General features: G+C 39.9%; 1 protein-coding gene across 3 annotated transcripts in view; it reads left to right on the top strand.

Moving 5' to 3' along the window:
• The window catches only part of LOC126473164 (uncharacterized), a 125721-nt gene that overhangs the window by 32476 nt on the left and 75277 nt on the right, over positions 1-17968 (top strand). For all 3 annotated transcript variants that reach the window (XM_050100037.1, XM_050100038.1, XM_050100036.1), the window contains exons 2-3: positions 881-1622; positions 8627-9036. In XM_050100037.1, coding sequence (XP_049955994.1) covers positions 892-1622; positions 8627-9036 — 1141 coding nt within the window. In that variant the 5' untranslated portion in view covers positions 881-891. The remainder of the gene's footprint in view (positions 1-880; positions 1623-8626; positions 9037-17968) is intronic.

Genomic DNA, 17968 nt, shown 5'->3' with positions numbered 1-17968 from the left:
TACTATTTCTGATTATTATTGCTACAGCCCTTTTCTGCGGTTTAAAAACTGACTCCATATTTTTTTTACGTATAATCCCTAGAAAAGAATTCCATCACTAAGAATTGAGTGTATGTAGGAATAGAGTGTCGCCAGAAGACATTAGCTTTACACAGAGATCTGTTGTGGTCAGACGAGTATTTAGAAAGATGTTTCCAATCAAAGAAACATAAATTGAGCTAAAGTTTTTTAAATACTGTACATAATCTGACAATTTGTAGACAATGAGTTTTTAATTTCTGTTTGAATTCAATGTTTCCCAATTTTTAGTTTTGTGTTGTAACGGAACTGATCAGTGGCTCATCTTTTGTTCAGTATGGTACTTGTTGATATAGTTAAGGAAAGGATCGCAAGATACACATCATAAATTTGTTATACTATACAAAAAATTCAAATTTATTATTTCACATTTCATATAGATTTAATAACACGAATAATATTAACATCACTATTTTTCCAATAACTTAATTATTTTTAAAGTGTTGGATTTATTTTGAAATTTACTTATGCAATTTCATTACTATTTGAGGTCATCAACATTAAATTTATTAATTATAAACTTTTAAGTCAATTTTGAAGAAAAGATTGTAGGTAAGTAAGTAAGTACGTAATATATTATGTAAATGCCAGTCGAGCCCTTGTAGACAGTGGCTGCGCGCTTGTGTCTGTGTGTGTGTGTGTATGTGTGTGTGTGTGTTTGCGTTATTTTAGAACAAGGGCTTTTTTGTCCAAAACATTAAATGTGTAGCAATCTTTTTCACTGTGCCTGTCTATGGCTCAATGCCTCCTCCATATGATGAGTAGCAATCTATCCTTTTCATATTGTTTGATATTGTTACAGGTATTATCTCAATGGCACCCAAAAAGAAGAGACGTCGAAAGGCTATTGCTGACAGTGGCTTGGGTGTTTCTGTGCCAGAAAAGGATGCAGAATTAATACAGAAGGAAACCTGTGTTCAAGATGGAAATCTTCATAGAGAAAGCGAACTAGGAGAAAATGATGGGCAGTTGCCACAGGCAGGGAACAGCTGTCTAATAAAAGAAAAAGACCCCCTGGCGACTGGACAAGGGTTTTTGGAAGAAAATAATCATCCAGAAATAACAGGTGACTTCTCAGAGAAGGCAAAGGCAGGTGACACTCTAAGAGAAGCAAATGTCTCCTCAGAATCCAGTCATCCAGAAATAACAGGTGAATCCTCAGAGAAGGCAGGTTCAGGTGACACTCTAAGAGAAGCAAATGTCTCCTCAGAAGAAAGAGCGTGTTCTTCAAATAAAGCCTTGCAACCTCTCGAAACAGACTTTTCGAAGAAGGCAGCTGAGTCTTCAAAAGAAGTTAATGTCTCCTCACAAGAACCAGAGAGCCCTCCAAATACAGCAATTGAACTAGTTGAAAAAGATGCTCCAGGTGCATACATAAATGACAGTGATTCAGAGAAGTCAATGAGACAACTGCTACGGATAGTGAACATTACATCACAGGTGTCAGATAAAGGGACTGAATTAGAACTGCCTGCCTGTACTGCATGTGCAGAAAGAAGTAACAGTGGTCATGCTGACAGCTCAGAAACTGAAATTTTTGTTGGGTTAGTAAAACTGATTAGTTTTCTAATTATTTCTTACCTTTTTGATTACAATGAAGCAGCAGTCTGATATTGATTTGTATATGGCAAATTCCCCTCAAGAAAATAAGAAACTGTGAATTAATGTAGCTTAATGTTGATGTTGGTGACTCATGGTGTGTAAGTGCCAGACTCAAAGCCCAGAAGTCCAATGTTGTATCTCCAGTTGGTCCTAGGACCTTTTTTTCCCTCGCTTATTATTTCTTTCACATCCAATAACGCACTATCTGTGTGAAAAATGGCAAGTGGTTTGGACTCCTTGTTAACTGTAGTCATGCTAAAACACTCTCTCTCTCTCTCTCTCTCTCTCTCTCTCTCTCTCTCTCTCTCTCTCACACACACACACACACACACACACACACACACACACACACACACACACACACACACTTTTCAGTGTGACTCTATTGTCACATAGTGGTAAGATGTGCCTAAGTTCTTATGATAGGATACATAAGAATATTCACATTTCAGAAGGTGTGCAGAAGAAAATAGTGGTTTTTAGTTATACTGTTGTCTGTCTTTCAAAATGAGTATGTATGTTTCACATTAACTTGTACTAGTTGTAGCTTGTTGTGTTTTTGCTTAAATATATAAATAATAATACATTTTAATTAAGTTCAAAAAATGGTCCACAAAGTAAATTTAAGAAAGATGGCAATAAGATATTACTAAGTTCCAGTTACTGTAAAATGTATTTATCAGTATGAAAAAAGGAAGGGCAGGTCACTCGAATCTCAGAATGAGAGAGACTCACTTGAAGTGAAGGTGAGTGTAAATGAAGATGAAAGGGTGTGGGGGATCAAAGGGAGTAGATCAGAGATGGTACAATAGTAAGCATTGTGCCAGCTCCAGCTCCGATACTATATGAGGAGGACACGGTGAACATTATATGAGTGGGAGAGGGGAGGGGGGATGTGTTAACAAATCTTAAGACCAGGAGTATGCCTGAATGCAGGGAAGTGTTGTAGGGTAAGCTTCCATCCCCAGAGTTCAGGGGAAGATTGAGACCAGTCCACTTTGAGGATGCCATTACCCAGTTGCTAAATGTGCTATACAGCAAGATCTGAGTGACTTCAGTGCTTGCTACACCACGTGGGCTATTTGGGTTCTTCCACTTGATAATAATTTCTGTGAACTGTGGAGATGGGAACTTGCTCTCTGACACATCGTTGCAACCTGACACCCTCCTGGACGTAATCTCCTTTAACACTCTCCTCCCTCTCTTTTTTTCATTATTATTATTACATTATTATTATTTCTTTCCTTTCTCAGACGTTATGTCTGGTTAAAAATGGAAAGTGACGCGGACCTTGATCAAGCGTGACTTTCTTTTGACTGTACAGTATATGTTACATTGCATTTAGGAACTTTCGGGTAATTGAACATGTATCAATAATTACAGATTTCCGTAGTTGTATGTATACGTTTGGATGTAGCTGTATTGCGTTGATGTACTAGTGTATATTGTGTGGTATGACTCCTGTAGTTGTTAGTATAATTGGTATAATGTCAACTTTATACTGATGCCACATGCCCTTGACTTCGTCAGCCAGTTGGATGTATTTTTCAATTTTTTCTCCTGTTTTCTTCTGTATATTTGTTGTATTGGGTATGGATATTTCGATTAGTTGTGTTAATTTCTTCTTTTTATTGGTGAGTATGATGTCAGGTTTGTTATGTGGCGTTGTTTTATCTGTTATAATGGTTCTGTTCCAGTATAATTTGTATTCATCATTCTCCAGTAGATTTTGTGGTGCATACTTGTATGTGGGAACGTGTTATTTTATTAGTTTATGTTGTATGGCAAGTTGATGTATTATTTTTGCTACATTGTCATGTCTTCTGGTGTATTCTGTATTTGCTAGTGTTGTACATCCGCTTGTGATGTGATCTACTGTTTCTATTTGTTGTTTGCAAAGTCTGCATTTATCTGTTGTGGTATTGGGATCTTTAATAATATGCTTGCTGTAATATCTGGTGTTTATTGTTTGATCCTGTATTGCAATTATGAATCCTTCCATCTCACTGTATATATTGCCTTTCCTTAGCCATGTGTTGGATGCGTCTTGATCGATGTGTGGCTGTGTTAGATGATACGGGTGCTTGCCATGTAGTGTTTTCTTTTTCCAATTTACTTACTTTGTATCTGTTGATGTTATGTGATCTAAAGGGTTGTAGAAATGGTTATGAAATTGCAATGGTGTAGCCGATGTATTTATATGAGTGATTGCTTTGTGTATTTTGCTAGTTTCTGCTCGTTCTATAAAGAATTTTCTTAAATTGTCTATCTGTTCATAATGTAGGTTTTTTATGTCGATAAATCCCCTTCCTCCTTCCTGTCTGCTCAATGTGAATCTTTCTGATGCAGAATGTATGTGATGTATTCTATATTTGTGGCATTGTGATCTTGTAAGTGTATTGAGTGCTTCTAGGTCTGTGATACTCCATTTCACTACTCCAAATGAATAGGTCAGTATTGGTATAGCATAAGTATTTATAGCTTTTGTCTTGTTTCTTGTTGTCAATTCTGTTTTCAGTATTTTTGTTAGTGTTTGTCTACATTTTTCTTTTAGTTTTTCTTTAATATTTGTATTATCTATTCATATTTTTTGCCTGTATCCTAGATATTTATAGGCATCTGTTTTTTTCCATCACTTCTATGCAGTCGCTGTGGTTATCCAATAAGTAATATTCTTGTTTAGTGTGTTTTCCCTTAACTATGCTATTTTTCTTACAGTTGTCTGTTCCGAAAGCCATATTTATATCATTGCTGAATACTTCTGTTATCTTTATTAATTGGTTGAGTTGTTGATGTTTTGCTGCCAGTAGTTTTAGATCATCCATGTATAGTAAATGTGTGATTTTGTGTTGGTATGTTCCAGTCATATTATATCCATAATTTATATCTAAAAACAAAGATGATGTATCTTACAAAACGAAAGCGTTGGCATGTTGATAGACACACAAACAAATGCAAACACACACACAAAATTCAAGCTTTCGCAACCAACGGTTGCTTCTTCAGGAAAGAGGGAAGGAAAGGGAAAGACGAAAGGATGTGGGTTTTAAGGGAGAGGGTAAGGAGTCATTCCAATCCCGGGAGCGGAAAGACTTACCTTAGGGGGAAAAAAGGACAGGTATACACTCGCGCGATCTCTCTCTCACACACACACACACACACACACACACACACACACACACACACACACATATCCATCCGCACATATACAGTCACAAGCAGACATTACTTGTGTCTCTTCCATAGGTGGATTTTCATTTATTTTGTTGTGTATGATTGTGTTGATAGTTGTTGCTGTTGTTTCAGCTTGTGGGTTATTTGGGGGTCTATGCAAGAATGGTCTAATGTCTGTTTTTGTGTCTTTGTATTCTATATATGTCAGCTGAAATTTTTCTTCTATGTCTAACATGTGTGTCATTTCGCGTTCTATTTGTGCTTGTTCTGGTGGCTGTCTTAAGATTTTGTTTTCCTCTGATTGTTTAATTGATGCATGTTGTTCTTTGTTTGTTTGCTCTGGGATGTTTGAGTCCATTACTGTATTTTCTTCTTCTTCTGATTGCACATTATTTTGTTCCAGTATTTGTTGTACTTGTTTTTGATGTTTTCTAATTCTGACTGGGGTATCCTGTTATTTTTGATTATTACACGGATCTGATCAGCTAGTCGTTGTTCTGTTAAAAATTTTAATTCTGGGTATCTGGTAATAAATGTTGTGTATACTTGTGATCTGTATCCAGTTGTGTTGGTTCCTAAGTTTGTTGCTTGGTAATAACAGAACATGAGGTGTCGGTTAACTTCATCTGACCATCTCATCCTCTGTCTTTGTTTTCCTTCTAGTGTGGTTGCAGGAAGCATATCCTGCAAAACACCTCTATTTGGATTTAAATCATTTTCCGTGTGGCTAGCAGTGTCGTTACCATTGTGGACGGGCATAGGGTTCAAGCGTTGTCCCCGACCATGACAGCGCTTGTCCGAGGCTTCATTAGTTCTGTCCTTAACCAACTAGTCACACCAAAAGGGGGGTTAGCCCTATTAGTGGTTTGTTCTTTTTGTCGCCTTTTACGACTGGCAGAACATACCGGAGGCCTATTCTTTTCCCGGGCCTCCACGGGGTATTATTATTATTATTATTATTATTATTATTATTATTATTATTTTCATTTTCATTATTGTATTTTTAATTATTACATAACCCTTTCTTCTGTCCTAATTCTTAATTGAACTGTTCGTCTCTCTTCCCCTTAATCTGTGTTTACTTCTCACTGTGTTATCATCATCCCCAGGCTGAAGCTGGTACAACATTTACCAATATACCATCTGTGACCTACTTTCTCTGATTCCTTCTGCTTCATCTTCGTGAACCCTGATCCTCACTACAGGTGGGTCTTTCTAATTCAGAGCCCAGAGGAACCTGCCTTTTCTTTTTAATCTTCCCGAACGTATCCCTCTCTCTACTAGTATTTCTGAAAGGGGGTGCTGTGTTCCTTTTATTTTTGTATGTGTCTGTCAGCAGTAAGTACTGGTTACCAGTTCTGTCTCATAATTTACACTACTGGCCATTAAAATTGCTACACCACGAAGATGAAGTGCTACAGACGCAAAATTTAACCGACAGGAAGAAGATGCTGTGATAAGCAAATGATTAACTTTTCAGAGCATTCACACAAGGTTGGCGCCGGTGGCGACACCTACAACGTGCTAACATGAGGAAAGTTTCCAACCGATTTCTCACACACAAACAGCAGTTGACCAGCGTTGCCGGTGAAACGTTGATGTGACGCTTCGTGTAAGGAGGAGAAATGCATACCATCACGTTTCCGACTTTGATAAAGGTCGGATTGTAGCCTATCGCGATTTCAGTTTATTGTATCGCGACATTGCTGCTCGCGTTGGTCGAGATCCAATGACTGTTAGCAGAATATAGAATCGATGGGTTCAGGAGGGGAATACGGAACGCCGTGCTGGATCCCAATGGCCTCGTATCACTAGCAGTCAAGATGACAGGTGTCTTATCCTCATGGCTGTAACAGATCGTGCAGCCACGTCTCGATCCCTGAGTCAACAGCTGGGGACGTTTGCAAGACAACAACCATCTGCACGAACAGTTTGATGACCTTTGCAGCAGTATGGACTATCAGCTCGGAGACCGTGGCTGCTGTTACCCTTGACGCTGCATCACAGAAAGGAGCACCTGCGATGGTGTACTCAATGACGAACCTGGGTGCACGAATGGTAAAACGTCATTTTTTTGGTTGAATCCAGGTTCTGTTTACAGCATCATGATGGTCGCATCCGTGTTTGGCGACATCGCGGTGAACGCCCTTTGGAGGCGTGTATTCGTCATCGCCATACTGGCGTATCACCCGGCGTGATGGTATGGGGTGCCATTGGTTACATGTCTCGGTCACCTCTTGTTCGCATTGACAGCACTTTGAACAGTGGACGTTACATTTCAGATATGTTACAACCCGTGCCTCTATCCTTCATTCGATCCCTGCGAAACCCTACATTTCAATAGGATAATGCACGGCCGCATGTTGCAGGTCCTGTATGGGCCTTTCTGGATACAGAAAATGTTCGACTGCTGCCCTGGCCAGCACATTCTCCAGATCTCTCACCAACTGAAAACGTCTGGTCAATGGTGGCCGAGCAACTGGCTCATCACAATACGCTAGTCACTACTCTTGATGAACTGTAGTATCGTGTTGAAGCTGCATGGGCAGCTGTACCTGTAAACGCCATCCAAGCTCTGTTTGACTCAGTTCCCAGGAGTATCAAGGCCGTTATTACGGCCAGAGGTGGTAGTTCTGGGTACTGATTTCTCAGGATCTACACACCCAAATTGCGTGAAAATGTAATCACATGTCAGTTCTAGTATAATATATTTGTCCAGTGAATACCTGTTTATCACCTGCATTTCTTCTTGGTGTAGCAATTTTAATGGCCAGTAGTGTATTAGATTTCTCGGCTAATTTTCCTTCAAAACATTCTTATAAATTTTGTATACATAGAAAAAAAACAGTCAATATGGCTATAAATTCTCTCAAATTCACCAATTGTAAAGAAGTAGTACAATTGTCTGCCTTAGTTGGAGTCTGTAACGATGGTGAGAGAGTTCAGAATTGTTCTGCATGCCTACATCACACATTCTCCAACAGGCTGTGAAAATTCAGTAGTGTTCTGAGTGCTCTGCTGTGAATGTATGTATACGAGCATTATATGTGGTCATAGTGAGTTATTTAGTGAATTTTTATTTCTTTTTGAGAGTTTTCATTGCTGATAATGGTGCTGAACGACAAATTCTACACATGCAAGCGAGAGGCATTATTCGCGGTATACAAGTACATTCTTTTATCAAGTGCAAAGTACATGTATGTCTCTTGGAACCAACAACAATGCTATCCCCATCCTTATTTTGGTCTGCATGAACTGCCATTGTTCCCATATCGGACTATAGACCCAGAGTACATTATAGAACCAAGATTTGTAAGTGTTTTAAGTTCGTACACTCACTTAGAGCTGTCTGATTTTATTCGTAAAGTGATATAACATGAAACAAAGATAGAACTTCAAAGCCGCCATTTTTTTAACATTATCTTATAACATCCAGAACATTCAGTAGTGTGCAGATATAATTTCATTTTTCATCCCACTAAAAGTTACTATCTTTAAGACTTTAACGCCTCTCTCTCTCTCTCTCTCTCTCTCTCTCTCTCTCTCTCTCTCTCTTCTGCACTCATGCCCATGTTTCAAATTATTTGATTATTGTGCCTGTTTTGAGACGTTGGTCAGTGTTAATGAAAATGGTTTTGTTCTGATAGTGACATAAGAAGTTAATAATGAATATATGCATTTCAAGATATTATCTTTTCTTTCTATGTACTTGTTCTTGCTACTTACTTGATTTCTTTTAGTGTTAAATTTTTTATTCTCTTATAAATTCCAGGACTTCCAGAGAACCAAGAAGTTCCATAACTTCCCAAAGACCACATAATGATGAAAACTTCAGTCTGAGTAAGATATGTGCTTCTCAAAAAACAGGGCAGTGTGTGGCAGAAGGTGAAGAACTTGAAGATGTGATCATATCAAATAACCATGATGTTCCTCCAGTTGGGCATTCTCTTACTGTTATCAGTCATAGCTGTCCTGAAGATATTGGGGTACGAAGGCAAATACTTGTATCTGATCGACAGGGGTTGCCAAACTATGTTTTACCTCCAGTTGGAAAAAAGATGCCTTCTAGAAGTAAAACTGGTTTCCAGCTTTACCGGCCTAATTTTACAGGATTCCGTTTCAGTCGTCAAGACTCCGTGATACGTGAATCACCAGAATTTGTGGAACAACAAAATAGAGGAAGTAAGTAATGTGAAACTCTCTTTCACTGCTGAAAGTAGCCCTACAGGAAAAGCTTCCTACGCATTCTGAACCTAGTCTGTGTGCTCTCCCTCCACCCCTTCCCCCTTAAGAAAATGTAGAACGTACACTCTGTTGGCTTTGGGCTTTGTGAAATGATAAGGATTTTCTTTTGCCTGTACAGCTATGTGGTATTTCTGTTTACCAATTGACACGAGGAGGTGAAGGTTAGTCCTAGAGCTTATACTGTTAAGAAAGGCCAAATGCTGCTGTGCCAGAGTGCACAAGAAACAACTACAGTTCAGGAATATTGGATCTATCAAAAGGTTTGCGACTAAATCTTCATTTTACTTTCCACATATGGTCATGAGAAATGTAAAATGTGAATGTTAAGACTGGAATGCAAAATTCTAGAGGACTTGATCAGAGTGCAGTTAGATTAACAATGTAACCTATGGATCTACCTATGCTTCAATACCCAGTTATTTATCACTCCCAAGGGGGTAGGTCTCACCATAATATGTAGCAGATACAACATAATACAATTGTTAAAGAAGTGGAAAACTAGAAATACAAGAACACTGCCTGGATTTTCACAATCACATCCTTCTTCAATGTAAGGCTCCTGCTAGGTTCCTCCTATAGCCCCACCAGAACAGAATTCATGAGTTTTTGGAATGTATGAGGCATTACCTATAAATCTTCAAATAACAAATGTGCTTTGATAAGCAATCTTTTAACATACTTAAAATATATTTGGCTGTGCAAATGCCAAAACAACATTAAATTTAAATTCAAACACTTTCTCGCGAAGTGAACATTGATAAAACTTTATAATTCTGATCGAAGTGCATAAATGCAACAATTAATAATCTTTTTTACTTCACATCAACTTTACTATTTTCAGAAAGTTTTTCAAATAAGGCAAATTATTTAAGAAAATGACTGCAGATTGATTTAAAAATGCACTGGCGGTGGAGTATTTCTTAAACTATAAAACTGAACTTTAAACCCTACAACTCCACACATTAGAAAGCAATCGTAGCTATTTTTACAACTGCTGAAGAAGTCTTTCCATAATAAATTAGGACACTTAGAATTAAATTCAGTAGGGTAGGATTACTGTCCAGATTTGCAATTTGGGATAATTGGGGGTGTAAGATAGAGTTTTTAGTAGCACCATGATTATTATTAAAATCAACCAAATTTCACAAATACCTGGTCCATTTACAGAGTACCAAATATAAACAATTTAATAGAAGGCTGGTGATACTGGTGGCGTAATTTGCCAAGGCTGTAAACATTCATGGTGATACAGTCATGGCAGTACTGTTGGCCTCTCCCTGTTACAGATCTTCTTGCCATTGGAATTATATTTTTATATGGCCAATACCCATGCCATGATAATGTTATCACAAGATGCAGCATCCGAGGCCCATAAATACGGCTCTTAAACTCCTCTGGCCTCAAAACTCCAAGAATATGAGCCACAATAATCCACTACTGCTAATGAGATGTTAACCACAGCTTTGCTCAGGTCAAACTCCTAACTCCTTACCCAGCACAAAGGACAAGTTGCCACTTGCGTGCCAACCTCACCTTTTCCACTCCGCCAGGCTACTTCTGTAGGTGCGGGGCTTCCCCACATATTTTATATTCAACCTTACATTCCCTAGCTATGGACCAAGTCATTTATAGTACATTATGTAACAATCATTCCAGTAATTATTTAAATCCACAAGCACAGTTTAAACATTGTCGTTCAAAAAGTTCGCATAATTGAAATATGAGAGTCAAAGAATTTCAATAATAAATACAACACTTCACATAAGCAACACTACAAAATGACATAGAACTATTGATACATATACAAAATAGGTCAAAAATAGGTGTTACAAGGTATGTGGAATTTGCTTCCCCAAGTTCTGATATCCTGATGAACTGTAAAAGGTGTTGCTAATGTGGTATTCTTTTATTCAGTTTTTAATATCTGGGAATTTTCAATTTCCTGCCATTAACATTTTATAGATTTGGGCACCAGAGTATGAAACTCTGTTCTGAACCATAGATAAGGATCCACATTCCATATGGAAATTATTTTACTTATGATGTTATGCTTTTGAATTGCACAATTCACCCTAATTTCACACTTGTTATTAACCACAGACGTATACAAGATGTTTTGATTTTCAACTTCAAACAATGTTCTTACTGCGTGCTTTTGTAAATAGTTTCTTTTTTGACCTTAGCTTCTTTGTCCCAGGAGCTTAGACCATAGGACAGTATTGAGGGAGAATGTGTAAAGTCCAGTAGTTCTGCCTGGAGATCAACACAATGCGGGAGCTTTCTAAGGGCAATGCAAGCATAAAACAGCTTTTTGGTTCATTATTTCCTTAGACAGAGCACTGCTGAGTTTAACACAAGCTTTAATTTCTTGGCTAGCTCAATTGTCTCCATCATTCTGGAAACATTTTTGTGAAACAGGTATCGCAATGCATCCAAACTTTTTATCCAGTGAGAGATTTCCTAATTACTTGACATCTTGGACACAGTACATTGGCAAGTTTTGCATGTCATCCCAGCTGGTGATTATATCCATCTTAATTATCTTTAAATGGATAAGTCTTAATATTCTGGTTTTTATGCATTTCAAGATTCCATGACTCTTTAAGTTCTGTGGCTAAATTGAAATTGTCCAAAAACTCATTCACCTCATCTTCTGAAGCAAAACTATTTTAATTTTTACTTGAATAAATCAGTTTAATTGTTGGCACAATATTTTTTCACAAAATAGGAGTCTTGTTTTCTCTATGGGAATGTCAGTAATTCCAGTCAGACTAAGCAAAGCAAAATAATTACTACATGATTAAAAAATAGGAGTCTCCATAGTCAGGGAATAGGTATTTTACTATCTATTAAAATGAAAAAATTACTAAATTGCCAATTCTCAAGAAATCAAATAGGCAGAAAACCCAAGCAGTACAGCAAGACCAAAGTAAATTCCCTTAACATAGCATTGCTTGTCGGAAAAGAACACCACTGTTTTTTTTTAAAAAAAAAAAAAAAAAAAAAAAAAAAAAAAAAAAAAAAAAAAAGCTCACTGCATCTTGATGATGGCAGTTGAGCTACAGGTCTGAGGAGTGTTTCAGAAAGTTTCATCCTTGTCATGAGCCCCCTTGTGTAACATTCTTATTTCATCATATCTGCCCTGATTTGATTACTCCTCTTCTGCATTTCTATTCTTGCCTATTACTCCTGTACAGCTTTACTCAATTGTAGACGAGAAAGCAGACAGTGACATCTTTTATGAGTGAATACCACATGCATCTGTCAGTTTTTGGTTTATTTTTCATATTAAACTTGAAGTTATACACTAGCATGAAAAATAAATCAAAAGTTGTCAGCTGCATGTGGAATAGAGTCGTTAAAAATATCGTCGTCTGCTTTCTAATCCATCATTGAGTAAAGTTGCAAAGCAGCCTATTTTTAGTTTATTTTGACACTGTTATGCAGTTTTAACCTTACTATGAAAAATAAACTAAAATCTGAGAGTTGCGGATGCAACTGTGGAGCAGTGTTCAAAGAAAACAAAGTATTACATGATTAATGAAGATGCAAAAATGGAAACATTAATTGTGGTTAATGAATGTGTTTTGTTTAGCCATTAATTAGTAAAGGAACTCAACAGGCAATAACAGTATAGGGATGGACAAAAATATGGAAACACCGTGAGAAATGGACACTTGAACACAAGTGCAGATGCTAGCCAAGCCTGCAGGTTGTGCTGTTTTATTTCACCATGAACAGCACCTGTGTGATGTCCTCAATACATTGCAAGTGTCAGTCATAGTCAGAACGATGTTATGTGTGGTTCTGTCAGAGGTAAGTGAATTCGAATTTGGGCTTGTTTGATGGGGTGCTTCCGTACCCAAGGTAACCGAACTGCATGGTGTTTCAAGAGGCACCATATCGAAGATTTATACCACACCCAAGAACAGAAGGAAAATATCATGTGCTAAGTCACAATGTGGACAAAAGTGTGTTAAGTGATCATGATAGGCCATCACAGAATATGACTTAAACGAAAAATAGAGGACAACAGAAAAATCACTGGAGAACTGGATGTCACATTCGCGAACTCTTTCGGCATCAAAACAACAGTGAGGGAGCACCAGAAGCAGTGAATTTCAGGGTGAGCTGGAATTCCAGACCCACTCGTCAGTTATGCAAATCCCTGTTACTGGAAAACAAGGTGCCAAAGCAATAAAACCAGGGCTGTGGGGCAATGGAAAAATGTCATTTGGACAGATGAGTTTTATTTCACACTGTTTCCAACTTCTGGACAAGATTACGTCACAAGAGTGCACCAGGATGGTTAAGTGATGGTTTGGGCTTCCATATTGTGTTACTCCGTGGGTGCCGTGGTTACTCTGTGAGGCCACATTACTGCCAAGGACTACATGACAATTTTGGCTGACCATGTCCATCCCATGGTACAATGTTTGTTTCCCAGTGGTGATGTTGTGTTCCATGATAACAGGTCCCCTGTTTACGCAGCTTTCACCATCTGGAATTGGTTTTGTGAGTATGAGGATGAGTTCTTGCATCTCCCCTGGCCACCAGAGTCACCAGATCACAATATTATTGAGCCTTTGTGGTTTAGTATGGGGTGAATTGTGTGTGATCACAGTCTATCTCCATCATTGTTATGTAAAGTTGCCACTATTTGAAAATCATACAGGACCTGTATTTGTCCGTTTGGAGATGACTGGAAGCTTTTAGGAGTGCAAACAATTTTCCTAACATGAATTAGGCTAGGTGAAGTGTTGTGTTTCTCGTGTTTCCATATTCATGTCCAAACGCCGGTATGTAACCATAAACTATTTGTCTCAAATCAAAGTCTTTCACATTGAAGCTCTAGCTCCAGACTTTACTTCCAAATGAAACCACATGATACACTCATTGTCATCAGTGTCCTGGCCAAAGGCAGCTTTTCATGTGGTCTGTCTTCTGCCACACTCTTCAGGTCCAGATAATTTCCACTTATTTATGTCATCTTTCATCTTGTATCTCCTCCTTCCTCTCAATCTCATCCCATGAACTCCACCTTCCAAAGTGTCTGTTAGCAGGCACTCCCATCTCCTGGTATGACCCATCCAGTTCTTATTCATTTCTCTTATAACCTACAGCAATCTTCTCCTCTCACCAACACTTTCCAACACTCTTTCATTACTTACTCTTTCCATCCAGCTTATCATCTCCGTTCTCCTCCACATCCACATCTCAAGTGCTTCTAACCTTTTATCACCGTCTTGTCTCAGTGTCCACGTTTCTGCTTCATAGAGTGCTACACTCCAGACAAAATCCTTTCCAAGTCTTCTCCTCAGACTTTTGTCTAGTTTGCCACATAATAATCTCCACTTTCTATTGAATGCCTTTTTAGCTATAGCAGTTGAGTTCTTACTTCCTGATGGAATCTCCAAGTTTTCAGTAATCATACTTCCAAGATATTTACATGCTCTTACTTGGCTAATAACAACGTGTCCTATATTGATATATTTCAGTCTTCTTCCTATGCTGATCACCATACTCTCTGTTTTTGCAATAGTGATTCTCATCCTATATTCCACGCAAGCATCATTCAGATCTTTAAGAATTTTATTTACAGTTTGTTCACTTTCTACCACTAATACCATATCACCAGCAAATTGTATACATTCTGTTCTCTTTCTACCAGTACACACTCCTCTTTTTCCATCTAAACCTGTTGCAATAATCTCTTCTAGATATAACTTGCACAATAAAGGAGAGAGGCAACAACATTGCCTAACACACTTTCGAATGCTACTTGCTTCAGACATTTAATTTCCAATCCTTATTCTTGCTGTCTGTTGTAACTATAGATTCTGTATCAATCATCTCTCTTTCCCATCTGCTCCTTTTCTCTTCAAAATATCAATCAGCTTTTTCCATTGTACTCTGTTGAAAGCTTTTCCCAAATCAATATCCCTCTGCGGGTCCAAGGGTTAGAATAGGCCCGAGGTATTTCTGCCTGTTGTAAGAGGCAACTAAAAGAAGTCTCTCACTTTTTAGCCAAGTTCAGGTCCCATTCTGTAGTTTGATCTGCCACTTTCAAAATTCCACAGAAGTGAGGGCCATATGGGGAAGGATTCCTTTTGTGGTGCACAAGTGCCCTTAGATTCATTCTCCTGAATCTCTCGTCATGGCTTTCCATCTCCACCTGCAATTCAACTGTTTGGGCGAGGACACTTTCTGGGGTATGTCATCTTCTCCCATTGTCTCCTGTCCTCTTTCACCCCCATGACAATATTGGGTTTCTCTGGACCCACTATCCGGCACGGTAGCCAGTCCGTTGTGGTGGGGCTTGTTGTGTCGGTAGCTGGGCCGACACCGTGAAGTTGAGATGGCTGAAAATGCACGCTAGACTAACACAGACGGGCGTGAAGTACTGGAACAGGCTACGTAATTAATGTTATTAAGAAAAGTACGTAGCTGTATTAATACTTATCTTTAATATCATTGTGGTACATCGATCTTGACGATACACAGGAGACTTTAATTACAATCACTGTATGGCTAATGGCGCCTTGCTAGTTCGTAGCCATTAACTTAGCTGATGGCTATTCTGTCTCTCGGCTAATGAGAGAGAAAGGCTTCGTACATCTGGTCGGTAGCTAGGTTCTCGTACAACTGGGGCGAGTGCTCTCTCGTATCACGAGACCTGCCTTGGTGGTGGCGCTAGGTCTGCGATTACACAGTGGCGACACGCGGGTCCGACATGTACTAAATGGACCGCGGCCGATTTAAGCTACCACCTAGCAAGTGTGGTGTCTGGCGGTGACACCACAGGGCTGTCATGTACCCATTTGGTGGTAGCCCCCTGACAACACAGGGATTGCACTGCTGATGCCTGAGCTGTAAACTCCCCAAGTAGGCCAAGGAGTACATGCCTGTCTTCCTGGGGCATCAAGACTCCCGGCAACTGCCATCACGCCAGTTGGCCTTTGCTATGGCTGTGTGGTGCCCGTGGGGAGAGCCCCTGATAGGAGTGGGTGGTATAAGGGCAGATGACCTGCAGTGAAGCAGACTAAGTCATCTCCTGCTGGTGACCGTATGGCACCAGCAGCCTCTAAGAAAGACAAGATAGAATACAATGCCAACAAGTATGACCCTAAATTGTTTCCCTACCTCACTACACCATGGGAGGAATGTAGAGCTACAGAACGGAGAGAGCCACATTCACCTCATTTTTTAATCTGTAGCAGAACCAATGGAGACTCTTTGAAGTCTCAATTTTTCGTTGAACACCCCGAGGATAAATTTGGAGAAGTGGCAGCGCTGCCCAAGATACGAAACAGTGTAGTCTTGATTCAGGCAGCATCCCCTGCCCAATCCCGAGCACTATTCACCTGTTACAAGCTGGGTGATATTCCTGTTTCGCATCACTCCCCATAAAAGCCTCATCATGGTCCAGGGGATTATTTTCCATCGTGTCCACCTAGTGCAGTCTGACGATGAGCTCTGCGCTAATTTAGAAAGTCATGGTGTTAATTTCATCTTGCACATTTACAAGGGACCCAAAGACAACAGGGTTGCTACCGGTGCCTTCATCTTGGCCTTTGAGGGCGATTCATTGCCTGAAAAGGTCGAGGTGACAGCTTACCGCTGTGACGTGAAACCATACGTCCCTCCTCCTATGCGGTGCTTTAAATGCTGAAAGTTTGGGCACATCTCTTCCTGCTGCAGTTCTAATGCCATATGTCGAGACTGCGGAGGTCCACTGAGCCCTGATACTCCACCTCCCACTTGCATCACCTTTGGAGTGCACCACTCCCCGTGCTCACCAGACTCCCCAGTACTTCAAAAGGAACGGAAAATCATGGAGTACAAGACCCTGGACCGGTTGACTTATACAGAGGCTAAATGTAAATTCGAAAGATTAAACCCAGTTTGGTTGACATCGACATACACTGCAGCTACGTCACCATCGCCGTTCCAGGTGCCAGTGGTTCCTCACTCTGTGCCACGAACAGTGGGCCCTCTGGGCCACCAGAATACATCTGCCCCCTTGGTGGTAGGGGGAAAATCTTCCTCCATTGCTCCAAAGCACCTACTTCATGTGCAAGCCCCCCCCCCCCCCCTCCTCCCAAACAGAGAGATCACTGGTCCCCTCCCCCCTGCCAGAGAAGCAACAGCCTCCTCCGGCTCCTCTCGTGTGGAAGGGGTCCCTTGGGCCCTCTCTCCCAAGATCTCCACTAATGCCATGGCGGACACTCACCAATGGATAAAGAAGCCAAAAGCTGCTGGACGAAGAGCTTCACGGTCTTCCTCCATACCTGAAGCTGCTTTGGAAAAATCTTTCCAGCAATCCCCTACAGAGAAGCAAGAGCGTAAGCAAACTAAGAAAAAGTCTGCCAAGAAACAGGACCCTCTGGTGGCCCCAACACCACCACTCCCTATCAATTCCTCATCTGAGGATGCAGTGGACATCTTAGCATCCCCTGCGGACCTGGATCTCACTGATGCCTCATCCACCATAGAAATGGCTATAAATACTCAGTCGGAGGTAGCAGGTGACCCTCAGGCATAACCTGCCTCCTTGCGTGCTTCATGCCGTCCCATCCTCACAATAAAGTCATCCTCCACTGGAACTGTGTGTGTGTGTGTGTTTTTTTTTTTTTTTTTTTTTTTTTCACCACCTGGCTGAGCTACAGCAACTGTTAAGCTTTACATCTGCTTTCCACATTGCCCTTAGAAGCTATAAGGAATATTACAGGAACCATAGCAACTATAATAGAGTGCCAGGTGGAGTTTGCTTCTATGTCCGGAACTCAGTATGCAGTGAACCCGTGCCCCTACAAACCCCTCTTGAAGCTGTGGCTGTCAGGATAAGGAAGACGCTGGAAATAACTGT

The sequence above is a fragment of the Schistocerca serialis genome, chromosome 4 (assembly GCF_023864345.2).
Source record: "Schistocerca serialis cubense isolate TAMUIC-IGC-003099 chromosome 4, iqSchSeri2.2, whole genome shotgun sequence".
Classification (NCBI taxonomy): Eukaryota; Metazoa; Arthropoda; class Insecta; order Orthoptera; family Acrididae; genus Schistocerca; species Schistocerca serialis.
This window is presented reverse-complemented; position numbering and strand designations above follow the sequence as displayed.